This window comes from Haemaphysalis longicornis, unplaced genomic scaffold, assembly GCF_048455015.1.
Source record: "Haemaphysalis longicornis isolate Haplotype H1 unplaced genomic scaffold, Haemaphysalis longicornis Haplotype H1 scaffold_2, whole genome shotgun sequence".
Classification (NCBI taxonomy): Eukaryota; Metazoa; Arthropoda; class Arachnida; order Ixodida; family Ixodidae; genus Haemaphysalis; species Haemaphysalis longicornis.
This window is the reverse complement of record NW_027526295.1, coordinates 58,667,608-58,694,359: the sequence shown is the minus strand read 5'-3', so window position 1 is coordinate 58,694,359 and position 26,752 is coordinate 58,667,608. Positions and strand designations below refer to the sequence as shown.

At 46.1% G+C, this 26,752-nt stretch overlaps 1 protein-coding gene across 1 annotated transcript in view; it reads right to left on the bottom strand.

The window, feature by feature from the left end:
* Window positions 1-26,752, bottom strand: part of LOC144168919 (diuretic hormone receptor-like) — a 219,946-nt gene that overhangs the window by 87,472 nt on the left and 105,722 nt on the right. Inside the window, exons 2-5 of the mRNA XM_077697915.1 lie at window positions 21,672-21,933; window positions 20,017-20,151; window positions 7,172-7,263; window positions 6,008-6,093 (exon numbers count right to left, since the gene is read on the bottom strand). Of these exons, the coding sequence (XP_077554041.1) occupies window positions 6,008-6,093; window positions 7,172-7,263; window positions 20,017-20,151; window positions 21,672-21,930 (572 nt within the window). The 5' untranslated portion in view covers window positions 21,931-21,933. The remainder of the gene's footprint in view (window positions 1-6,007; window positions 6,094-7,171; window positions 7,264-20,016; window positions 20,152-21,671; window positions 21,934-26,752) is intronic.

Below are 26,752 nucleotides of genomic sequence, written 5' to 3'. Positions count from 1 at the left end.
AGGTCAACCAGGCCGTATATTTTTACCTAGAGCACCAATTAAACGGCCGAACACAATCCGCGGTGTGTGATGTCGTCAGTACTGGTTGCTGAAAGAATTATTAGCACCAATTTAAAGGACCTTGGGCACAAGAAACTGCGCACTCGCGCAAAATAATCTACCTGCGCAAAAAGAAGATCTGACTTATTTTGGAACTTTTTCTGGCACGGAAGATTAGGAAATATCTCGTAACATTGGTGCGGATGTTCATCTATAATTCCAGTGCCCTTTGTAAAGCGCCAAAAATTTCAGGCCACGTCGTTCTTCAGCACGGCTCTCGATGTAGACAACATGACTCAGGCGCTGGCCGCAATAAAGTCGGGAGTAAGGTACACAGAATAAAATTCAGCTATGTACTGAAGAAAGTAAAAGGAACGCTGAAAATGTTGCTGCAAATGTACAAAACAAAAAAAAAAGATTTCGTCTTAATTTCTTACTCCGTAACTATCAGACCATGATATTGCACGACGTCAAAGATGGTGCAAAATTCTCAATAACGTATGAGTTCGGGCTAGTCGCCGTTTCACGATCAACCGTGGTTAGGCCTAAAAAATTCTTTCCGGCCAAGGAAGTGACTCACAAGGACAGGCGCAAGCTGCCAAATGATTTTTGTTTTCCTGGCCACCAATATTTATACAAAATGAAACACAAACCGAAGAATATACACCTCAACTGCGCCGTGCACAAGTGGGCAGCCTCTCTTCCACCATGTATGTCATCTCCCCCAGAAAGGCGAGCTCCTTCGTGGCCAAAAAAAAATTCCCCGCATTTCCCCGAGGGGAAGAATGTAAAAGTGCGAATGCACGACTTGAATTTGAGCGGTTAGGTAATGTTCGCGAAAGAGAGATCACACATACACACACACAACTACAAAGAAAGAAAGATGCATTTATTCACAGACACCTATTTGTGTTGTCGTTGTACTTGATTGCTAGAGCGGATCTCAGCTTTGAAATTTCGTGTCAGTACTCCTTTCAGCGGGTGCATTAGCCCTTCTCACGCCCGATTCTTGGCCAATCCCCCACGTGGGTATGTGCCATGTCAGCGGCCAGGCAGCGCGCGCCCATCTCCCCCCGTTGCCAAGGAAGACGAGGAGCGCGCGCACCCGCAGCTGTTGCTATGCGGACGGCGGCGGACGCTTCAGGCTCGCTTAAGAAGTGCATTCGCACTTAAAATAGGGAGGTAATTATGACAGAATCAGTAGCATCGCGCTGCATTTCGGCTCCCTCAAAAATTCCGCATTGCGCTGATCGCGGTTCCGAAACACATCATCGCATTAAAGTTACAGGGGCGTGCAATCGCAGTCGCGAGAGTGTGTAGCCATTTTCACAGTTTGTATGCGTTTTATATCTATTATACGTTTTACATTGCAAAAAAAAAGCCATTTCGACGTTCGCGCCCGTCCACGGTTCTCACGTCCTCCGAATGAAACATTTTCTTGGCCGACGGGGTTTGAGAAAAGCTATCGTATACCTAATAAAATCGTTCGAGATAACGTGTCCTGTGGAACTAAATCCGTCAGAAACAAGCCTCGACGAAGCAGTAGGAAGGATAAAATTCATTGTTGAGGCTATGGCCTGACTAATGCCGAGGCTATGGCCTGGGTACATTTGTGTTATAGCTCGGCTGGTTTAAGGAGCATCCTACCGGATCGAGAACGGTGTACATAAAACCGTAAGAATTTCAGCCTCACGGGTGTACTGCACTCCCTATCAAACAAATGGCACCGTTGTCAAGCCAGAAGGAACAACGGCATTCACTCATTTCAGTTCAGAGTAAGAGAGCCATGAGCTGTACGTGCTGACTACAAAACAAAGAAACCTTTGACAAAGCATGCTTCATGACAATATGCACTTCGCGATCGCCGCAATATGCTTACAAAACACTACTTCCGAACTTTTATTTCGATTGATGTTAGCTGCATCTCGTTGGCACGATGCGCATTTGTGATGCTGAAGATGAATCATGTAGTTTGTAAGTGTATAGAAGGCTGAAAATATTACTGCGATGCAGAAACAGCACTCTGAGGTGGATGAGAGATAAGGTAATCATCTAACGACTTTACATGATCAGTTGCGGTGCAGATGCATGCGGAAGTATTCTCACGGGGCAAGATGCCTCTTCCGTCTCTTTAGCAGTTTGTTGAAGCGTTGGAGAACGAGTACTGTTGCGTATCACTAAGCAGTGAGAGTAACTTGTTTCATAATTAGCATAGTGTCAAAGTGACAGATTTTTCGAGGAAAAGTTGCCCGCGATATTTACCGACGCATTAACAACACTTCAATATGTTTTTTTAGTTGTCTGCGACGATGCCCGGTGGTTATGCCCAGAGGTCCTCAATATGCACCACATGCAAAGCTCCGCTTCAGAATCTGGGCCATGCGATCCTCCTCCTTTATTTAACCGTAGTGGAAGTTCATTGACGTTGCATCTAGGGAACATGAACTGGATTTTGATAAACATTTTCCTAATAACTCAAGCTATTGAAACAACGGTTCTTTAAAATTAGGGCACAATATATTAGGTAATGGTAACTCATTTTTTCGTGGTTTCTGTTTTATTTTTGATGACAGCAGCAGCAAGCACTTGACTACTACTTCAGCATTTTTGACAGGTAACAGGGTGGTGTACTTGCCCCATTCTTGCACCTGTTTGCCCCTAGTGTAGTGGGGGCCACCGCGGACATGACTGATACGTGGGCCCATGGGCTAGTGGTGAATAATGCGCAACACTAGTAATGCATATGTTCGGCCCAACTTTCTGCATTTTTTTCTAAGCCGTCAACTTCGTACCCTCAGATCGACGTAGAATATGCAGAGCAATACTTATAGCTGGGTCACTCCACACTTCTGCTCTTCTGTGGAAAGTAATGTGCATTGCCAAGCAAGCGTCTTCCTCTTACCTTAGTCAATTCACCCCTTGTTTGCATGGCCTTGTCACGGCGTTCTAAACCAGCACGACATCGCTGCCCACCGAACACAGCGCCTGCAGCCAGACCGGCTAGACGCAGCTCAGTTGCAAACCCATTATGTTCATCACAAAATGGGACAGAATGTTCTTCATTGGGTTCCCGGTGATCTCTACGCTCGGAATTAGTTTGACAACTACTCCGGGAGCAAGCCGGGTTGTCTAGAATGTGTGCAGCCAAAATCCCTCTCAGCTTGCGCCACAGTGAATGACTTGGTCGACCCGGCGGAGCCTACCAAGCAAGCGCGATATGCCTTAATGGAGGGAAAAGGCCATCGATGGCCTGTTAATGTTGCAATTCGCTCTTGCAGTACATGCTTTCACGTTGTCTTTGCGCAAAACGCATCTGCGGATTGATTTCAAGCTGAAGAAAATGCGTACATCAGACCAGGTATTTTGGACCAGTGCGTTGTGCACAATGAGAAAGTGTCACGAGGCTCTCACTCTTCCTCTATGGGTAATACATCAGTCACAGAGTGTTCGTGTCACGTTTCCCACGTTTTGCATTCAGTAGCAACGCGAAAACGTTCGATTGCGTTGGTCTGGATAGTCGTGAAAAATTCAAAGATTCTCCCAGCCCGAATGGGGAGTCGTTCAGAAATATAATCAACAGGTAGCGCACAAAGGGTGAATAGGCGCTTCGCATTGGTCCAAGTTCTAGCTGTAAGCTTTAACACTTAGCGACACCGAAACGACAAAACGGTATTTCAAAATATTCCTCACACCATGAACGAAGCACGACTCAAAAATTTAACCCTGCAGCTACAAAACGTCAAATGCCGCAAATGCATAATTAAAGAACTTTCCCTGAGCATGACGTTATACAACGTTGCTTGGCACGGTTCACCTCGACTTGGAGCTCGCATTGCGATAGGCGCTAATGCAGGTGTTTAGGCTTAACGCCAGGATTTTTGAACAAACGACGGCAACCAGTACTAAATAGGAAACTACTCTTTGCACTCATAGTAATCATTGCGCATCAATCTGTTTGTCACGGTATGTCATAAAACCTCGATGCCATAAAATTCCGTACCAATATGTACTATAGCGAAAACATTCGCTCAAATGCCATGCCGCCGTAAGGTACGCCGTAAGTCCCTCTTTTGCTTAGGCTGGCTTGCGAGAAGGCTTCTTTCCGCTCCTGATGCCGAAATGCAAAACAAGGGCAACATGTTTTTTTGTTTGTCCTTCATAAACCCTCTAAAACATTCCTGAGGTACAGATATTTTACGAGTGAAATTTTTGTTAATAAAATTACTGTAAAATAGTTTTTCACGGGAATGTTGTGATATTTTGCTGCCGCAGGGAAGTTTTGAGCGTATTAAAACATGGAACGCGTCTCCGAAGTACATGATCGCACGCTCTTTGAAGCGCGGCTTGCTCGGACACTAGCGCCCAATTTCCTTCTAGGATACATTATTAAAACACCCTATTCCTGAAAGCGATACGTTACGCTTTATTCCCGGCTTATGCAGAAAGTTGGTGCTGTTATCCTAACAAAGTAGTGATACGTACGCACACAGTAGCACTTGCACTTGGCTGTGTATTGTCAAAGTGGTTTAAAAAAAGAGGAATATCTGTGCTTACCTGAAGCACGCGTTCCATCACACGCTGGTGCACATTATACACACCGGGACACCCCACACAACTACACAACCGATAAATGCTTCAATGTATACCTTGGTCTTTCCCCAAACTGAGCGTCATTTACAAGAAAGCCGCGCCCGTACCCTGAATTTGTTTGCGTGCGGATATGCCTGTCGAAGTGTTAAATTTCCATAAAATAGAGGCGGGTATTGTACAAGGCTTGATAATCAGGATTGTGTCTGGCTTTTGCGCTCCACTAACGTCAGTCAATTTTTAATTAATGATCGCTGCCATATGTACGAATGATGTGAAGATAGAACAGCTAATGATTTCGGAATAGGACACTTACTATAGTGCTCCCTTTTATAGCAATTTCTTCCCTAAAAAAATCATTTTTTTAAGGAGCGTAAACCTCTGTGTTGCCAAAGGCGTGTTTCTAACAAGACCACTACAAACGTATACAGCTGAAATAGAAACGACTAACTAGCAATAAAGTAACACAAATCTTGAAATTATAATATAATTTTTAAATCGTCAATGTTATCGAAGCGGACGTGGGCAGCCCTCCGCAGTACATCAAAATTACGCCTACGTTGCAGTGTTTCTGCATGATTCTACCTGGGGCTGTAGGGCTAGAATTGAACCATGTCAGCCTGATTTAAAGACTCTAGACTCTTATTTTCTCGACACAAAAATGAAACAGAAAAAATGAAGGGAGCTCACCATAACGTGGAAGGTTGGCAGGTAGCGAAGCTGAACACTACCTGCACGACCATCAGGAAGGTTAAGTCCACAATTGGAGCCGATTTCCTTCTTCATCACTCCCCCATGGACCTTTACTCCATCAGTGTGGCTACAAGTGAGCTTACTTCATTTTTTAGAAGTTATAATTATATGACATCGACCTGGAGTCCACTATGCATTGTCTTTCTCGTGCCACGCAAGTTTTGCCATAATAACGGCGAACGCTCAAGTCCTTCTCGTTCCGAGCAAGTTGACCACGGCTATGGCGAACACTTGATTTTTTTTCTTGTTTTTTTAACTGTCGGGTGGTCGCCGCTATCTTGGCCAATCTCCCTAAGCGGTTATGATTGGGTTGAGAAACGTCCGCAGGGTACGCTGAGCGGTCGTGGCGATGCACGCACACACGAGCGCTAGGCATTTTGTTGGTTTTGTTAACTGCCATGGGCTCGCCGCGAGGCCCACGCTCACGTGCGCGCGCTCGGCAATGTCTTGGCATTTTCAACTGGGGACACCAAAGTTATGATTCGCCAAATAGCTTGGCTGTTAAAACAAAAGGAGTAAAAGCGTGCAGTTGGAGGTCGAACTGGGCCTTCCCGGCAGAGAGTGACGGTGCTGCCTAATCTCTCCCCGCCCGCCTCCTCCGCACGCCACTTGAGTGACCCGCACTTACTTGTAGTAGAGGAAGATCCAAAGGGCAATGCTGAGCGCACACAACGACATGCCGTAGCCGATGTAGTACAGCGTGGTGCCGTCGATCTGCAGGTTGGAGGAGATGCGTACATGGTTTTTAAGGAAACCCTTCTGGCAAGCACAGAGAAGCAGTGAACATATGAGCCAAAATACACGAGCACACAATCCTTGGTACAATATTTCAAACGCGTGGTAAGTCGCGAACTGCGAGTAGGTGCACAGAATGACCAAAAAAGTAACAAAAAGTATCAGGTATAAAGGGCAGCATGGCAACTGGGCTGTCACCGCTGAAGTTACGGACACGACAAAAATTAAATAGGTTAGCGTACTTTGTGCCTTGGTTGTAGGGCGCAGGGCGGCGCAGATTGAATGCTGACAAAACGAGCAGTTAGCCAGCACGCGCTTGCGGACGATACCAATATGCAGCTGAAATGACGTGCGTGAAAGCCAACTAAGGGGAAGATCTGCAGTAAAACGAAATACGCGGCGGAGACAAATAAAAATTATCCACCTCTTCGTCTAGCGATTACGATGGTTAACGCGGGGCTTCCTCGTAAGGCAATCGTTGGTTGTCGTCTGACTCTGGTCTTCGATCACACACGCTCTGGGCTTTTTAGTTGTTGTCCTTTGTGTTTGGCAGTTTAGGCTGTTGATTGCAGTGGCTTTGACTTTGATCCTTCGCAATTTGTTGTAGTCGTTAGACGGATTGGTCCAACATGTTTTTAGCTAATTTCACACGTCCATGCACCGCTGTTTTAATACGAACTGATGTGGTCGTGTCGAAAGTTATCAATGGCGTCGACACGGACTTCATAACGCGAAGAACCCAGGTTCAAGTCCCACCACGGAAAGCGATGTTTTTAACTTGAGGCACATCCACGAATACCATCATCTTCAACAATTGAGTTTTCCTGGAGTGTGTTTTCGGCGCTCGGTCATGAATCAGTAATACATCAAATGCCTCGCTTTAACTCACAAAACACGTCACTTTGCGCGATATCATCTCTCAGCTGGTAAGCGAAAGGGAGGTCACGTTGCGTTGATCCGCTTAGAGCGTCGCCTTCACACCGACGCGCAAGGGTTAAATTTCCCGCAAATTTTGTGGACAGTCAGTGAAGAGCGTAAGACGGCCACAGACACTCACCGGTCTCTCCACCTCGAAGACGGGCACGCAGTGCGAGTAATCGGATTTGCCGGCCCACACCCCGGAAGCGGAACAGAACCTCGAGGCGTTCTCTGCAACAAAGAAGAGAAAAAAAGGCGTGGGATAGGTCAATTGCATAAAGGAGGGGTTCCGTGTTATGCGATGACTCCTGCTGTGGCGTCTGAATTATTTATGAAGAGCTGATGACACCGACGAAAAAGACTAAAATGCGAAGCGACGACTTTCAATTTTTCTTGAGAAAACTTTCAGCCTCGCAGTCTTATTTAACGCAAAGGCTGTTGATAAACTGAAGACGCCATTTGAGATTTTGTCGAGGGAACGGAGCGCTTCCAAGGGACTCCTGTATAAAGTAAATATTGTCTTGTCTCAAAGGTCGGTTTCCCATACAACACAGGACGTTCGTAGTTGAATGTCTCACTTGCGCTGACAATGTTGGTGAAGAACGTAAGTTATACCCCCCGAAATGTTGCATAACATCAACGTTTGCGTATAACGATGTACGACGCCATAGCGTTACTTAGACTCCGAAGGAACATTTTGGAACGAAGTTGGTTCTTCACGATTTCTGCTTTCCAAGCTGGGAAGTTCCGTCAATACCACAACACTAGCCTCAACGGTTTTAAATAACTATCGCAATGTAAGGACAGGCGTCGTGTATGCTCTTGCGCCTTAAGATTTAGACGTGAAAGTTTCCAGCTGCTTGGTGTGGGTCAGTTTCAGCGGTCCCCGGGAGCTGCAGCTCTTACAGCACCCCCTCAATCAGCTCGCGCTGATCTTGAGGTGATAAAATAGTCAACGGGGCCTCCCATTTCTCTGCAGGAGGAGAATAGGTAATATGATTAAATTGTTCTCCGTTCAGCATACACTTGGACAGGGCTACGTTGCGTGTGAGACAGTGAATGTTTTCCATATTTACCCTGTTTTCAGTTAACCTCGGATATCTGATGATGATGATGGTTGGTGTTTAATGGCGCAAGGCCGACGAGGGCAAAGAGCGCCAGAGAAGTTATTTAATGAAAACAAGTGATTACCACAAAAGGTAGGTATAAAATGTGTAAACTGTACATAGTAAGATCAATAAAGATAATGGTGATGGCTGGTGTATAGGGCCAGATGTGATTACGCATGATAGGAAATGAGGTTTAAAAACTTAACATCTGACAAATATTTAAAAACGCGTTTCACAGAAACCATGGCATCGTCACCTAGAAACAGGGATGGGTGTAGGGGAATATGTTGTCTGTAGAGTTCTCTGAAGTGTTTGTGTCGTGTTGTGTCAAGTGCCTTGCGTTGTACGTGTATGTGGACTACGGATAGGCCCTCCCCACACCTGCTACACAGGGGTCTTGGAGACCCCGTGAGCAGGTGCGAGTGCGTTACATGCGTATGGCCTATCCGTAACCTAGCTAAGGTAACTTCAATGTGCCTGTTGTGTGAGTCAGTAGTGTATTGTCCCAAGTGTGGTTTTATTACGTGTAGTTTGTTGTCTGTCTGTTCGCTCCAGTCTGCTTGCCAAGTTTTACGGAGTTGTTGTCTAATGTGTGGCTTGAGGTCTGTGTAAGGTAGTGTTGCCATGTCGACTGTGTTTCGGAGTGCAGCATTGGCGGCCATTTCGTCCGCCACTTCATTACCGCCAATGCCAGAGTGGCCTGGCACACAACACACAGTCACCCCAAGGTTTGAAGAATAAGCTACCATAATCGTTTTGAAGACAAGAATAATGACATGGTTTTTTGAGGACTTTCCGGATGATAATGCACGGACTACGCTCAACGAATCTGTATAAATGACGGATGTAGGAATATGATGTTCAACTATGTGACTTACAACCAGAAATATGCCATATGCCTCTGCCGTAAAAATACTTGTATTAACATTCATTGTTCAACATGCTTCAAAATTGGGCCCATGCGCAGCACAAGACACCGCAGTGGACGTTTTAGATGCATCGCTGAAAAACTCTGCAGCCCTGTATTTATTCTGCAGACGCATGAAATGCTGCAAAATCCCACTTCTTGGTGTCCTGTTCTTATTGTATTGTACGAAAGACAAGTCACATGCTACAGGACGAAGATGCCATGGTGCTACAAGATCAGTGTGAGATGATTTGAATGTGTCTGAGAGGGAGACGTCATGAATAGTCACCTCGTCCCTCACTCTCTGCGAGAAAGGAACAGCAATGGATGGGCGGTTTAAAAAGAGTTTAGTTGTGGACGTATCATTAAAAACCGGTTTAAAGGGATGGTTATTCATTGATGAGAATTTGGAGGCAAATAGGAGGTCAACATAAGTTCGCTGGTACGCTAAGCACCATTTGTCGCACTCTGCATAAAGACTGTGGACAGGACTGGTACGGAACGCCCCACAAGACAGGCGAAGCCTTAAGTGAAGCACTCGGTCGAGCATTTTAAGTGCTGGTTTTGAGGCTGACCCATACACAACGCTTCCGTAGTCCAACCGTGACACTACCAATGCGGCATAAAGTCGAAGCAGGAGTTGTTTGTCTGCACCGTACGATTGGTGAGACAGGTGAGACAGGATATCTGCTACAAACAACTTCTCCAGCCTAGATTTGTGAATGCGCAATTTTGAATTAACGTCAAATGTTTTCTACCAAACATAATGGCCCATCTACATTTGTGAATATACAGACTGGTTTGTTTCCTGCGCGGAGTTTGCGATCCTTAAACCCTGACGTTCTCCATATTTTTCAGGAAGGAGAGTGCGGTAGTCGCGGCCCCAGGTACACGGAATGTCAGAAGCGTGGTTCTTGTTCAGTAGCCCCCATCCCTTCCAGAGCTTCGCATAAGCATGTCCATGTAATTTGAACTTTCTGCAATGGGGATGCGAGAATCTGCCCGGAGCGTTTAGGTATTCCGTCTGTAATGATGTTTGAAATGCTGCAACGAGAATGTCTAATCATATTTCGGCTTCTATGTAATAGTTTGGATAGTAGATTACCGGGCGGGTAGGCCCAATATCCGCTTCTTCCGTTCCTGTGTGGGGGTGAGGGGGACCTGCCGTTACGCATTAAAAATTACTAGGGTAGTCAGCTGTGATGATTGATGTCTCACTACTTTCGCAGATTCCGGCGTCAGCGCATACTGTGTTTGCATGGTTCTGGTACTTTATTTGCATGAATTTGTTCCTAGTTTCTCGCATCTTCTTGTGAAAGTTTTGCTCTAATGATTTCGGATTGGAAGGGTTTTTACGGGGAGTGTCTGGATCGGCGACACATCTCTAATGGCATCTGGTATCTACCGCGGCGGGTGTGTGGAGGGATACGATACCTATCTTGGATACGTTGGCCAATCCCATTTTTTAACAGCCGCTTCCCTTGCACTGGGAGAGTAGCTTCCCTGATGTACTCAAAGGTGCTATAAAGACCCAATCGAGGACCTTTTCGGCGACAGTGAAAACGTGGACGTTGAAGGCTGCCTTATATTCTGTCTTGATGAATGCATTTATTAGGTTGTCTTCAGTAAGGCAGAGTTTGTGGTACAGCAAGCTATACAATATCCGAATTATAATCACTGCCTGCATGAGGCTTATCGTTTGCTGTTTCACTGGTGCTGCAACCCTTGTTACGCTTCAATGAAGCTTGGTGTTGGGATAGTTGGTATCTAGACATAATGTAACAAACAGCACTGAACATAACACCACGACGACAGCATAAATGAAAAAAAAAAGGACACTAGAGGCGCATCTTCTGTTTCGTGTGTCCTTTTTTTTCATTTATGCCGTCTTAGTCGTGTTAAGCTCAGCGCTATTTGTACCTGTATGCTTTGTTAGGCGTTTTACAATGTGGCTTAATTTGTTAAACATTTTTGGTATTTGGGCGCTTGTGAGAACGTTTCAGCCGTTAGGGCCATGCCTAAGAGTCTTGCGTTCATGTTCTCGGGGACGACATCCCTAAATATTTTGCTGTGCATTTTTATCGTAACAGTGGGATGCCACCACCCGTACGCCCTAAAAGAATTCCCGTTGGTGCTAAACCGCCAAAATTTCGAACGTAAATAATTATTACAGTAACTAAGCGCTATAATGGGGGGTTTTATTTCTGACTAGGCAACATTTATTTGGATTCTGCTCACAATGTAGTCCTTCCTTGGTTTCTGGGATACCGGGAGGTGAGATCTTCTTCCCCCTCTTTAGTTAAGGGACACAATGTTGGTGTCAGCTTTAGCTGCGACGGAAGAGGCGCTTTGCTGTGATTACGTCGTTTGCTAGCACGGCTGGCTACGGTCTGCCGAGCATTCTACTTCCGACAGAGCGTAGAACGAACTTCACTGCGCAGGCGTGGTGCCAGCTGTATTGTCGCATCAACTCTTTTGTATTGGCCGTACTATCATTGTCCTTCTATCCACAAATGAGTTGATGCTGGGCGTATTCCAGATTCAGGTGTGCCTTTGCATCTTCGTGCCTCAATCATAGCTTAAGTTGACAGCGATGACGTATTTCCGCGCACAGTTGGTGAGCACGGCTGATAGGGGACGGCTGGCAGGCACGGGAAAATCGAAAAATGAACCCAATAACACTACCACGTTCATAAATCTCAGGTAACATCGACCACAATCTGCCGAAAACGTGCAGCGTGGGTATGTGAAAGTTTACCTTGCAGCGCCTCCGGCTTCGTATTCAGAGACATTGTGTACTAACTCAAGCAGCGGCCTCAGTCAAAGGGTATACAATTACCCCAACGCGAGTTTCGTTATCACGGCTTTTCTAATGCGAAACGATCGTGTTGTGTGGGATACTATCTGCCGTGTCAAAATGTTCCTCTAGGAGAGTTCCCTGCGTCACATAATAAATAATGGCTAGCAGCTGCCAGTGCAGTACGTGTGGCGAACTATCTTTGCTTAACAATGCCAAATTTTCCAAGAAATCAAAGAACAGTTTCCCGGGACAAGTTCCCCGATATCACAACTACCATTTATTTCTCACCATTGATTTGACCGATTTTTTTACTATTCTTCAAGGACTGAGACAGTTGTATGCCTGCTGCGTACGGCGGCCGTGTCATTAGAAACGTTCAGTTTTTCACGAAGTAAATAGAGAGATCCAGTAGTTCGTGAAGGAGTGTCAGCCTCCTTACTGTTTTCAAACGCACCACTCGCTCACCAGAGCAGCTCTTCCGTCGACAGCCATAAACATTCAGTGTTTTCTCATCTGACCGAGTAGCTGACGAGCTAGCTCTGAAGGTCTGTAGAATTGAACTTTATACAGCCTGGCACCTCGTTGAAGTTCAGGATATTTTATGCGCATTAAACAATTGTCATGATTATCGAAACAAAGACATTTCAAACATGCACGAACAGAATATTTTCAACGGACAATATCAAATAGAGGACTACTCAGTAAGCCAACTTGAACTAAACGATAGCTTGGGGCATTTCGGTTTTACCCGCGGAATATTTCATGCTGGCTTGTTGGTACACCTTTTGGCAAACATTTCCAGGCCAACCGTAAGCCTTCTGCACCACAAAGGTACCAATAAATAAGCATTACTTTTAAATGTGACCAAGTTATTTAATCACATTAAGAAAAAAAGGTTTCTCTTCTAGCTTTCCGGCATAAAACATTCCAGCTTGGCTGGGGCCGTAGCTCGTACGTTCAATTTTTGTGTCCTGCGCACTTTCGGCTTGGCTTAGAAAATTTTCACAAATGGAGGGATTTCTAGTAAACATGTAGCGATGGCTTTACCCGTGACCAAGTTTTCGTCATTAAACTTCCATGGAGGCGTTGCCGCCATTATTGCCTTGTTAACAACATCGAGGGCTTCTCTATTTGCCTCTCTATGCTCATCAGCTCAGTCGTCTCATTGCAGCAAGGCTGGATTTCAAGCCGTTACAAATGCGCAAAGCGTCCACTTGTGGAAGGACAGAACACAATTCCCTGTCTCAGCCATGAACTGAACCATGAACGAAGAAATTATAACGCGCTCATCCTCTTTGTAAATGGGCACTTCGTACAGGCACACTTTTTCTTGTCATTTGCATGGTCAGTGTCTCCACAGGCGAGTTTTCAGACCGAGCGTATCACTCCAAAGAGCTTATTGAATGTATGGTTCGGGGGACAGTTTAAGTAATGACGACGGTTGGTTGCTATCAGATTTCATTTAACAACAGCCTGAAAGCCAATACCTGGCAACGAAAGCCATGTTGGTAACAAGTGACGCTGTATTTATGGGGTGAAGAAAATCGCCGACGCTGTGAGAGCTGCGTGTGAGCGGCAGCGCGGGTCTGCAGAGTACGAGTCCAGTAAGTTACAGCGGCGCTCCTCCATGGGTTGCAAGCGCCGAAACACGATGCCGCCTAGTACGTGGAGTTCTTTCTGCCTTAACACCCACTTACACGTGAACGGAATGGCACGTGACTAGAACAGGTGCACGCCAGCCACTGAGAACTCGGACTCTCTGTGGGGTAGCGGTAGGGTTGAGTGTGCGCAGTGTGTATGTCAATGTAATTTGTTGCAATTGACGAAGAAACGAGAGCTAAAAAAGAGCCGGAAGCACGATGCCTTCTCGCCATGGCGCTGATGTGCCACTGCCGAAGAGCTTGTGGTGCAGCACGAGAAAGAACCGCGACAACGCCGTAGCCTCCAGGCATAGATTGCTGTGCAGGCAATACGACTATACCCATCGGTCGAAACCGCTTGAGCTCCCCGCGCAATAATGCCATCGCTTTCCCACACGTAACGGACTTTCACAGCGAAAGAGTGAGAATGTTCTGTATTAGATGAAAGCGGGAACGTCTACCGGCGTGCCGCCTATGTGCTAGTCTGTGTGGATGGGAAGCAAGAAATAAAGGCCGTAATTTAGGTTGGGTGTGAGAGTCACAGGGAGAGTTGAAAAACAAAGAAACAAATAAAATGTAGTCCATGGCGCTTCACTGACTGAACGTCGTCACCACCTATGGTAACAGCTAAGGTGAATGAATTCGCTAATTGTAAAGCTAAGCTTAATATAACTTCTCAAACGTAGCAGATCGATTCCCGGTCGCGCCAATTATTTTTGTCGTGTTGCACTGCTCGTGTTATGTGCGAGAGTCTGTTTTTTTTAACTTGGGACAGTACCACTCACGGGTGCCGCGAGCTCTTTTGGTTTTTTCACAGCTGATGTTTTTATTTGAGATCGCAAAATCAAGCATCCGTTCATTTTTATCTAAAATTACAATGAAAGGTCAGTTATGTATTGATGCCTTGCCTTAAATATGCTTCGTGTCATATTTTTGGTCTGCAATGTTGACAAATATAGACATTGCCACAGATCTAGTATCAAAAATGTTGCATATAGAAACGTCCCGTTTAAGCATTTTTTACTTCCTTCATGTGTGCTAGGCGCTTGACCTCCTCCTGGCTAGACTATGCCCTCTCCGTATTGCTGCGACCACGTTACCACATTTTTTCAAAGAAAGCCTGAGTCAATAACAGCTTCGTTTTTAAATGTAGTCAGCGTGCAACTTTCAGTAGGCTACTTTGAGTGTCTATGATCTTAAAGGGTGAGCATATCGTCCAAGATTGTCTAGGCCGCGCCGATTTTTTTCGAAAATTTTTTTCGCGATGAAGAAGAATGCTATAGTTCAAGCGCATTTAGGCTTACGAAGCCGTGATTAAGGGGACCAGTCTCCTCTTCAAGGTGTTCCCGTGCTTCGTTTATATGTCAAAGACTAGAGCAAGTCGCGTTAAACTGTTTACGGCGATCCGCAGTTGTGGCAGTAAAGGTTAGAGTTTTGGCCAAGGCGGTACCGGTAGGCTTTTGTGAGAGTGGTATTGGGGCATAACCGATGGCAGAATGTCTCTAACCAGAGCGGTATTCGCACGGGCACGCTCATTGTTAAAGGGACAGAGAGATGATTTTTGTCCATTATATGCTCTCTATCCCAAATAAAAGGGCATCCCATCAGACACCTTTACACGACATGGCTTTGCTGATGACGCCCTAGAACTTTTTAAATCGAAATTTTTATATCTACGAGCCGTAGGTGTCCTCCCAAAAATAATGCTGCCAACCATGACATACAGTAGGGCGGCCATATACTTTTGTCTGCGTGCGAGCTGAAAAGCTGCATTTAAAAAGTGGTCCCCACCTAAAAAAATTGTGAATCGCAGGCTTTTTTCTTCCTTTATTTCTTTTTAAATCGCTAGAGTTTTGGCACGAAGGCGCCATCTGTAGAGATGGACGAAAGGTAGAATGCTGGTTTCAGGTTGTGTACGTCAGCAGTTCGATTCTCTCCGGGCGCATATTTTTAGTTTTTTTAAGCTGCCGTTGGCGTTTTTGAAAACTGAAAACGAATTGTTCGGCAGGAGAAAAGTCCCTGACAAAGGCAGAATCTTCAAGTCTTCTTCACTTGGTCTGTTTACTGAGCGCTGCCGTTGGTTCTGGACTTGGAGGTTCAGGTAGCCACACTGAGAGCAACCGAGCCGCGGCTCGCAGCGCGTCTTTGTGTATGTGTTTTTAGAGGCATATATAATCTAAACATATACAAATACTTCTGTTAAAAGGTTTCCCATTAGTTATTAAACGTTTCAGCCGAAGCAGTAGCTTCAAGGTTGCAGGTTAGGTGACCGGGATACTAATTGTAGTGTCAAGTATCCACACTACGAACCGCCCCCCTTCCAATTTCGGGAAGTTTAGTGCCAAATTAAAATTATTACCACCGATTTGTTTATAAATTATCCGTGGTTACTTGACTATATAAAACACTGGCTTTCACATGAGCTAGAGAACACTTACACAAGAAACATCGCTGCTCCGTCCCTTTAAAGCAGGGTATAAACGATGCAGGAAGGAGTGCACCTTTTACGGGAGAGACCATAAGTTCCTTCTTTTCCTCAAGGCAAGCTTCTCTGGTACAGCTGAGGCATCCTGCCTCGTGAAGAAAACCCTCCTCACGTTCTGCAGTCGTTATTCCCTCCCAGCATCCTGTTGGCGCTGCGGCGATAAAACAACTGCTTGCGTCTCTTTCTTAGCTTTCGTTTCTTCGTCTCCTGGTTCGAATTCGACTAGCACACTGAAACGCTGTACCTCAGAGCTTCACTAGAATTTGAGTTTTCAGTGCCTGGCATGCACCTGCTCTACTCGCGTGCAATCCAGGTCTCCTTAAAGGGGCCCTGAAGGGCGTTTTGAGCCCACTAAATGAACTAGCGCAATCGTTACATTGGGTCGTCAACGTCACCTGTGCCAAGTATTACTCTTTTACGCGCAGCGCAAAGCTCACACTTTTGTTGCAAAGTTTGTCGCTTTTTAAATGCAGAGCATTTCTTTAACTCACGATGTCACCCGTTCTTGGCGTCCGTAGTTGTCCGCATCGCTCGCCTCGACATGCACGGCTCAGACGTTTCGCTATCGGCGCGATCAACATTCGATAGCACGCCCAGGAACGTTTCATGGACACTCTCTCCCTTCTCTCGGACTCAACATGCGCCGAGGCTGCAAATTTTACTGCTGACGAGCGCTCTCTCGTCAGCAGTTGCCACAAGTGCAAAAACATTAACGTAACGCAAACTACTTAACGTCGTGCGCCTCCGGAAATGCTCTGCATTTGATCGTGCCCCTCGCGGGGGGGATGTTTCACTGCGTCGCCATGCGAACAGTTTGCCACGCTTTAGTTTCAGTTCGGTATCTCCCCGCGCGGCCGTGGAGAGAAGGCGGCCGGCCGCGACTCTCGCCACCGCGGCGCTGCGTTTGCGAGTTGCGCTAGGAAAGCGAGCGTCGTCTGCTAGCGGAGAGCGGAACGCGTTCCGCTCGGCATCTGCGGTCTTCGCCACTTCTGGCTGTGCACTGCAATTTCCATGCTTGGCCTGACACGGTGCGCCGGGATTCCTGCGCAAAACCATGGTCGGTGACGTCGCCAGTTCCAGCGGCCAACCTAAACAGCTGCTGGCACGTCTACCGCTTCAGTGGGCAAGCGAGCAGCGCCGGCATCATGTCTCACGCATCCCGCTTCTGCATTTAGCAAGCTTTGATTACGCTTTACCGCACGCCAGAGCGCCGCTACTTCGGCAATATCACACATCGGTTGCCTTGGCACAACAGCACAAGCCGCTCTCGAATTCAGATACGGTTCGAGATCCCGCTTCAGCTCAGGACCCGACCTTACGCCGCATAACCAAAACAGGCGTCCCCTTCTTTCCCGAGCGCCCCCGGATGCCTCGGTAAGGGCGCTTAGAAGCAGCCGGCAGGGACATTTCTTCCGACTGGAATTGAAGAGAATGGCGGTGGGACCCCGAATGAAGAAATGTTTCTCACCCTTCCCTTCGTGTTTTTGGACGTCGGCATCTTCACATGTCTACGTCATCGATCCCCAGATGTTCGTCATGAGCTAGACATCCTACTATTGGGCGACTTTTTCACGCACTTCTGGCAAAGAGATGAGTCGTCTGCTCAGCGTCGGCTCGCCGGCTGATTCCCTAGCGTAGTGCCGGAGTGCTTGGACATTTTATGACAAACGAAACAAGTGTAAACAAACGCTTAACCGCTTGTATTGAATGCAACACGTCCATAACACGACATGGATATTCCCTTACCTGAGTACGTTCCATATAAAAAGCGTTGAAGCCTCGTGGCACTTCTTTGTGCAATCGCAGAGAACGCCCTGATCCGAATGCCCTGGTTTGGCGCACACATTTTATTCAACTTCAAAACAATCCAGAGATGCGTTTCCAACGAACACAACGAGACAACATGCGTTGCAAGTCTGAACCGCCATTGACAGACGATGGGTTTCCTCCACCTTCCCGTCGTAAATTCGGCACTCCCCTCGCGCACGGTTTGCGGGGACGAGCAGCTAGTCACTTAACTATGGAGCACGAGGCGAGATTGCTTTTAGCCACGCACACTGCACATACCCCATGCGAGGTTGAGTCATACGTCGCCCGAGAAAGATAATCCCGACCATGGTAAGCACTATGAACCCGCAGAAGCACAACGTCGCATTTCATCGCGAAACAAAGACGTACACAACACACACACCATCGCCTCCTGTAATGCCAAACGCATCTCGCACTTCCCAATAGCAGTGAGTGGTACGCCTGGAGTGCCCACATGTCGCGACGTGGGGCCCCAAGCTGAACCGGGATCACGGAACCGTAACGGACTTCTAGAGTGGTTTGTGTCTTGTTGCCAAGGCAACCGATGTTTGAGATTGTCAAATAAATGGCGCTCGCTCCTGCGCTAGGAATAGAGAGTACACTCTACTAGAAAGGTCAGAGCCGCGGCGGAGCATGTTTTGCCAACGTTGCCCCTCTCCACCACGCGTCGCCCCGAGCTGAACTGGTCACATGATTGAAGCGTTTTGTGCACGGGTTCTGTATCGTTTTAAAATGTCTTTTTCACATGCCACCGGCAGGAATTACCACCGCTGCAAAATAAGACCCGGCACCAGCGGGGCCACATCTGGTACGGCGCTTTTTGGATAAACAGTGCGCGGTGCATCAATAAGAACGAGCGCACGATCCTCCCTGTGCGGCTGCGAGTTCACCGCCCAGCAACGTACACCGCGAAAGGGCAAGGCCAGGCCGCGGTACACAAGCGGCCAGATTTTTCGTTCGCTTTTTCAGCCTTGAGCGGAGTACGGGATTCAATGGGGTCAACAAAGCTTGCCCGTAGCAGACGGCAGTATGAGCAGCGCAATAGCGAAAGTACGTCACCGCTGAAGAGCGTAGCATCATGGGAGGCAAGGCTCGCGCGCCGTCAATAGCAGAGAGAAGTCGAAAGGAGGAGGAAACGCGGAGCGACGAACATGCGTGGTTTTTTATTTACGATTTCTCAGCTAATACTCATCGCTTTAACAAAAATCTTGCGGGAGGAGATTGCTAATACATTGCTTGATTTGGTTACATGTACATTAATGCATCGGCGGAAGGTATTTCAGGACCCCTTTAAGTGTGTCTGCGCAATTTCATCTTGTTAATTTTTCCGGAACGCAGGTAACTTTTTCACAGCCTAGCTACTAGCCTGCCGTCGGTAGGGAAATTCCGTGTCATAAAAAACAAAACAAAAAACAGGCAGCCCCAAGCTGTTCTCTCCTAAGACCCCGAACGCATGACACAGGCTAATAAGGCATTTAGCATAAAGCTGGTTATTCATTTCAAAAATTCACAAAACAAGCATGAAAACCGTATTGTGGATGACACGGCTCCTGTAAGCCATAGGACCACCTGCCTTGCCGCCCCACAATGTGTTCCTATACTGATGCGGTTTTCAGTTGCTGTCGAAAAAGGGTGTGCACGTGATTCGATGGCTATCCCATGCGTCAGGCCAGCCAGGACCCAGCAGTTCTCGGCCAGAACACCGAGCGCATGCGTCACGACTATGCAGTTCCCCCATCAAAGCCGGGCGCAAGCTACAAGCCTGCCAAGAAGACGAGGAGCATATCTTAGGCTCTTCCATCAGCATGTGTAGGGGTTTACAACAGCTGCACTGGGCATCACTCTCGCTGGGCGGGATGTCAACCTTTTCATTTATGGCACTAAAGAGTTGCTGCCTTATTTTGTCCGCATGTCCCCCCATTTTAAGGGCGATATAATTTTGCTCAACTCGCCTAACCATCAATGAATCACTTGAAGGCTTCGAGTTTGCTTACGTGGTCTGCGCCTGACATTTCAGCTGAACCTTATTCAAAGTGCTCTGCAGTATTAGTTGGCTCACCCTTACACGTGGTGAAGATATATATACCACATTTGTTTAAGCAAAGCTTCGCAGATCTCATTCGAGGCAATCATTTTCATGAAGAACACACAGAGTGACCTAGCGTCACTTTGCCGAAATCCCATTTTTAGCTTATCTCAGCGCAACGCAACGCATGAGTGGCGCCGATACTAACGTGTGCTGTCGTAGTTGACTCCGTTGAGCGTTGAAAAGCAAGGGATCGAGACGGTGTGGGCCGCGGGCGTCCGAGGCCAGCAGGAAAGGCCGTCCCAGGCCGGGAGGCAGCTCAGCACCGACTCCAGCTTTGTGTCTGTGTGACGGAGAAACGTAACAAACATGGAGTATATAGATGCTGTTACTTTAGAAGAAAAAATTTCTCTCTAGCCAATGATTTTCTAAGTGTTTACCTGTTCTGTGGTCCAGGCAACAGCGTCAAAAAGCACGTGCCCAAGGCCATCCATAATTTTTTTTCTCTTGCACAAGTTCAGCGCATCAGGCATAAGGCACGCGGCTAAATTTCAACTCTTCTAACAAACGACGATGCTGTGCTGGTTTATGTCTTGTTTGTACCTAATTAAAAGCTTGCCCGAGGAGGGTGTAACATCTCGCTTAATCACATGAGCTGCAAATAGGCAAACCTGTGAACCACTTGCGCATAACATTTGTTTTGTCTGTTGTTTTGCTATATTTTGATATCATTGATAGTCTTTATAGAGCGCCAGAGCTCACTGTAAGCTACTACGATTTCAATCAAGATAATTGGAAGTAAGAAACATAATAGGGGAATGCGAACTTCGAGCAATATGACACTCGGCGCATTAGAAGACAACGACTTCGCATGCATTTGAATATAATGGGGTATGGGGCTGCCAACGCGCCCAGCGTTTTCTAAACTTGCAGCCTCTGCGACGGCGCGAGTTTATATCTCTTGGCACTTGCAAGAAGAGATGACGTAAAGTGCTTTCATCGCACTAATGCTGTTGTTGGAAGATGCGGACTGCACGGTCGGAGAAAGGACTCGCATCCGGCTTTTCCTGAGGATCTCGTCGTACCGACGTAATCACAGTCAAGAACGTAGTCCTTTGTTCGCCTTGTAAACAGGTGTTGTGTATAAAAATATCAAGCCGCTGAAAATTGCGTTGCATACGTAAAATGTGTGCAGCTAAGACGGATCACGTTAGCCTATATGGCCTATATAGTTCGTAACTTCTAGTTTCTATGTGAAGTCTTACCACCTGCTTCTTCCGTGGAATCCACTTATCTGCCACAAAATCCGTCTTTACACCCTTCGTTTTATTTTCGCCATAAAACACGGCTCGCACAACAATGAGCGGCACGCAACAGTCACATCCAACTCTCTGTGTGCAGAAAATATACTGCTTGTGTGGCACGGTCGATCGCGAGTTCGCAGGATCGATCAAACCGTGCATTTTTCAGAACAGCCAGGTGAAGTCATGTCGTTTCTTTAGACTATTCAGCTACCCTCTCATGGACTCATTCATAGATCTAAGTCACCATTTCAAGCAAAACAACCCGTGTTTTCTCTGTGCAGCAGATGTTGAAATATTACAGGGGAACATACCTACACCTTCCTGTGGTTTAGTACCTCTGGAAGAGTGGCTCATGAATTTTATTCGAAGTCACAGGTGCGGGATACGCCTCCGTAATTCGCCGAATGAGAACTAACAACATATTTCAATTTTGTAGAACGACGATATTACTTTCAGGTGCATGAAGCTTGTGCCATGTTATCCAAAAATTGATAACTTTAATTTCTACCATATCTCACTTCTGGAGTACCAGAAAAAATTTTAAGAGCAAACTTCTCACCGATGGTCTTGCTGGCGCCTTTTAGGCACTGTATCTCGGCCACCGATGCGGTAGATGCTGTTGTGGACGCGTTCCATGTTGGCAAAAATGTCGAAGACGAAAACGAGGCGTTTCCTTCGGCTAGCACGTCTTCGTCAGGAGGCACGAACACCACGACCACGGGTTCAGGCGCTGTGCCATTGAAGGTCTCGTTGCTCACTGGCCATGAGCTGCTTTTTTCTAGTTGAGCGCTGCCGTTCGTTGAACGCACGTCCTCCATTACCTGTGTTCAATACAAAGAAAGAAACGGTCAATAAATACACAAAGGGGTGAAAACACTGCCACCCGCGGTACTGACGGTCTTAGGGCAAGCAGTGGAATTGTTGGCAATTTTGGGTTTCGCAGCAGGCGCCATGCTGTTTTCCACCAATTGGAATGCAGGCAATATAAGTAGCTTTTATTTCAGTATTGATGAAACCTTCAAGCTAAGCTAGCACACACTCTGCTTGGGGACTCTTAGCGTAGACTGTTAACGTTGATATAACTTACTACTGACTTTAGGCGCCTGTTATAGAAAGCCCTCCAGCTTACAAAATTGGAAAGCTATTATGTTGCAATGCCTAAGATACGGTTACATAGCAAAAGCAATTGTGTTACAATGCCTATGATATGCAACATAAAATAATGGGCTCTGAGGGCTTGACAGCACCCCTACGGATACCTCTACAGACAAGTTGGTTATTTGTACCGTAAGGAGGGATGATGAGATTGAGATATGCAAGCCACATCAGTCAGAAGTTTCGATGCAGATTGAAAATTACTGTTTTCATATTCAAAAAGTCTGCAAATTCTGCATAATTTTCCGCAACAAGATAGAAGGGCCCTTCTTCCGCCATTTGTATGATAGCAATGCTTGTATGATAGCAATGATATTGACCATTGCTCAATTTACGTGGGAATTCCTTATAGAAGTTGTGAAATGGAACCCCTATTTTCTAAGCTGCAGATCCCAACAAGTACCATATCGTAAAACATCTAGAGTACACGCTCCATAGCTCTTATGTCCATTAAGTTGGACGCACTCCGTGTTTCCCTTTGACCAAAACGCGAAAAGGCGGCTGAGATGATAGAGCAGCTGCTCAAATGGGAAACACAAACGCGCGAATGCCTGAAAATCTACCGTACGCGTACCCCTATCACGGTTCCAAGAATCGCCGTATTCACAAAGACGATAATTTTAAGGAAAATTGGAAGGGGGGGATTTGATGTGGGATTCGGAGTGGCAGCCGAACGCGCATAGCAATACACCTAGGCTGGTCATCGGGTGTAGATATTCGATGTGGACCTGTCGCGTTGTGTAATTCCCCATATAAATGTGTGGGGGAGACATGTGATTTGTTTTGGAGGAGTAATCTGGGCATAGTAATTCCTTAAATAGCAAATTACGTATACACTAATAGCTTTAATTCTGGGCTGACGAAGCTATTTAGTCATTTAACAGAAAAAAGAAACGACACCAGAAGGAAATAACTATGACGATGGAAATCGAATAACATAGTCGCACCCCTTGCGGCCTACAGGAGTAATTTGAGCATACTAATTTGAGAAGTGGCAAAGCAAGGTTACACGAATCAAGAAAGCGTGGCGCTAAGAAGGGCAATTGTAGAAGCTTGCAGTCATTGTATGAAGAAAAAAAACTGAATGGCAAAGAATGATAACGGTGGCAATAAAAGACCACATTTGCACCACTCAAGACCTTCGTGCCGTCAGGGATGGGTCTAATGTCTACTGCGATGGACTCTCCGCAGTCAACATCAGCGGTAGCTGTGAAACGCGGTAACCCAGGAAGTAGACATAACCGGAGGTATCAACAAAATGGCTCACGGGAAGCATATAAGCACGCGGTGGCTGTAGTTAAAGCCTCCTTCAGCAAACACGTCGTAGCAATTACCAGGAGCACATTACAGGTGAGACGTATATCTTCCAGGTGACGAAAACTTTGCCAACAAAAACAGGGCGTACGGTATTTCGCATAGCCTGAAAAAAATTATTGCTGTAGCATTCTCACGCGTGCACAGGCTCGCATGTTTTGGAACGTTCTGTGATGCTCTTAACAGGCAAGCAGCTTTCCTTCTATTTTAGTTCTTTATAATAATTTTTGTGCAGCCAAAAAGTACAGAAAGTTTTGTTACTTGAGCTTTATTTGCCCTTAAAATCACGTGCAAAGTAAATTTGTCCTGATACTTTTATTTCACAGTTACAAGTCGCTGCCTGCGTTGGTGTATCCCAAAAACGCCTAGACGAGATCCACGAATCCGGCGATTAGCCATTTGGGATGTCACACATCCTACTCTGCGACAGCGTGTAGGGAAGTGAGGCATGTTTTAATGTTTTTGGCATTTTTCTTTTTTAAAAGTAATTAATGCGGTTCAAAAGCTATATTTGTATTCATGACAATTTACGCTATTCATAGAGGCAAATTTGCGTTCATGCTTCATTTTCCTTCGATGTTTTTTGAACACCGAAAACATGAGTTTTTCATTCCTTATTTTATTTATTGTTATAGCGACTTGGCTTCCCCAATTCTTTGTTTTTTTCTGTCCAGTGCTTCAAGTATGCCTGTTTTAAAACATGATGTCTTTTATGAGGCCTCAGCTCTTCTACCTTCTTTTGTATGTTTAGTTGAGTAGTCAGTGGTAATTTAAGCTCTCCAGTACGCCCACATGCACATTGAGACTGAAATTGTTGCGTAAGGCAACACAGTTCGTTAGCAATAGTTTAGTGTATTTGGTCAATGCAAGGATAAAGCTTCATTGATTGTCGGGTTTAACGCGCCGACGTAACGCAAGCGAAGAGGGGCGCCGTAATGAAGCTCTCCGTATTAATTTTGACTACCTGTAAATCTTTAACGTGGCTGGAATCTCGGACACACGGGAGTTTTTCTTTTCGCCCTATCAGAAAAGCAGCCGCCACGGCCGGAAATCGAACCCGCGACGTCGTGCTCAACAGCGCAATGCAATGGCCACATAGCAATGCAAGAATAAAGCACTGTTTGATTCCATCTGCAAATGCGCTGTAGAGCCGTGGCCTAAATTTACACCAGCTGGAACCAATAATACAAGCACAAATTAAAATTACGAATAAAATAGAAAAGCACCCGCCGCGGTGGCTCAGTAGCTAAGGCGTTGCGCTGCTGAGCACGAGGTCGCGGGTTCGATTCCCGGCCGCGGCGGCCGCTTTTCTGATGGAGGCGAAAAGCAAAAACGCTCGTGTGTACGAGATTTCGGCGCCCGTTAAAGATCCCCAGGTGGTCAAAATTAATCCGGAGCCCTCCACTACAGCGCCTCTCATCGCCTGCGTTGCGTCGGCGCGTTAAACCCTACAATCAATCAAAAGTAGAAAAGGCCTTGTCCTCAGCGTCTCAAAACAATGTTCTCTGTCTCCCGTACTTCCCGACACGCACAACAGAAAACCGATAGAAAGGGAGCACATGCTTTAGGGACCTGATGTACTGATTTCTTTGCGCTTGAAATAAACCCGCATGAACGTAAACGAGACACCACATAAATGTACAAAAGAATCACGGAAGAGAGGTGCATTCGCCAGGAAAAGGCTCAAGTTCACCATAAACACACGAAAAAATGCGTTTTTGGAGTGCCTAAAGGAAATCGAAGGACTGGGACGACGTCCAGGAGGGGTCCGTTGTTATTTTTACTTTTTAAAGATTTAATAGTCAGAGAGGACGAAACAAATCAGCTAAGCAATTTTACGACGCCGATTAACGGCAGGTCGACGTCGTTTTTAAGGAGAACCGTTCACCCTTTTCGATGCTCTCAGAGTGTCTTTCGCCATGTTGATCGTTGTTGAGGCTTTGCCTTTTTTGCCAACTTTCGCTCAAAAATGTTGTCGCGCTTCAACGAAACTTCAATCGAAAGAGGAAGTCCAGATACTGAACGCCATAGAGACTGCCTGTATACACGCCACACACGTTGTTAATACACAGAATGTACAGAATAGTAGACATCAGATGTAAAATCATGGAAAGAGATTTTTCCAATGGGGCTGCTATGATACGTAGCGCACATGGGTTAAACTGCTAAAAGAATATGTAACCAGGACCTTTTTGTCGTTTTTGTCACAGGGGTCGGTTTAGTGTGATCGGCAGGAGTTTAGTTCCGTGAACGTCCAGTGCAACCCAGTTGTCCGAATTATTATGGACAGAGAACATCTTTCAGCGAAAGCGGTGGTCGAATGGGAAAGATTTCGAGACTCTGTTTATTAGTTTGGTGTTCGAGTTACGAATGCATTCACCAGCCGTGGGGATAGCTACTCTCTCCTGAACATTGCTGATGGCTGTAGTGTGCCGCATTTCAAAGCGTGGGTTGAATTACGCCTTTATGCGGTTTTCCCAAATTTCCGCTGTTAAGATTGCTAAAACTCTCGTCCGTACGTGTTCTACACGCCGTGAAAAGTAGAAAAATATGAGGTGTGTGCTGGTTTACTTCAGTGCAGTTTTATGCAAAATGTGACGACAAGTTTAACCAGCCTTCGAAAAGAAAGACAATTAGGGACGGAATCCTCTAACTCCACTCATCGTGATTTGCCCGCGAGGCATCAGACTAAAATTTCCCTAGAGCACCGATGCGTGAAAAGCGAAGCAAGAATGTCGACTGCTTGAAAATTTTAGATTTTCCACCTCACTTTCTCTTCACGAAAACAAATTTAAAAACCGAAATGTACTGAAGGGTAATTTTGCAAGTTACGCCGGGCTTCAAGGGAGATCAGTCGATAATTGTGACGAGGAAATATCACACAGGTGTTTCAAAACTACCATTTTTTTATCTTTTTGGTGCAATAATTTGGTGCAATAAACGTAAACACAGAAGGAAAAAAAATATGCGGAATCCACATTTAAGGTCTTGGTAAAATAATGATTGCATGAACGTGGAAAGATTTCTAGCTAACTGTTTTTTATAGATAAGAAGGAAAGCTTTTCTCGTTATTCGCAAGTGAGATGGTCTAGCCTATTATTTTATCCCCGAAAGTATATGCAAGGCTGCAAAACTTTGGAGGCCATTACAACAAAAATCTTAATAAACATG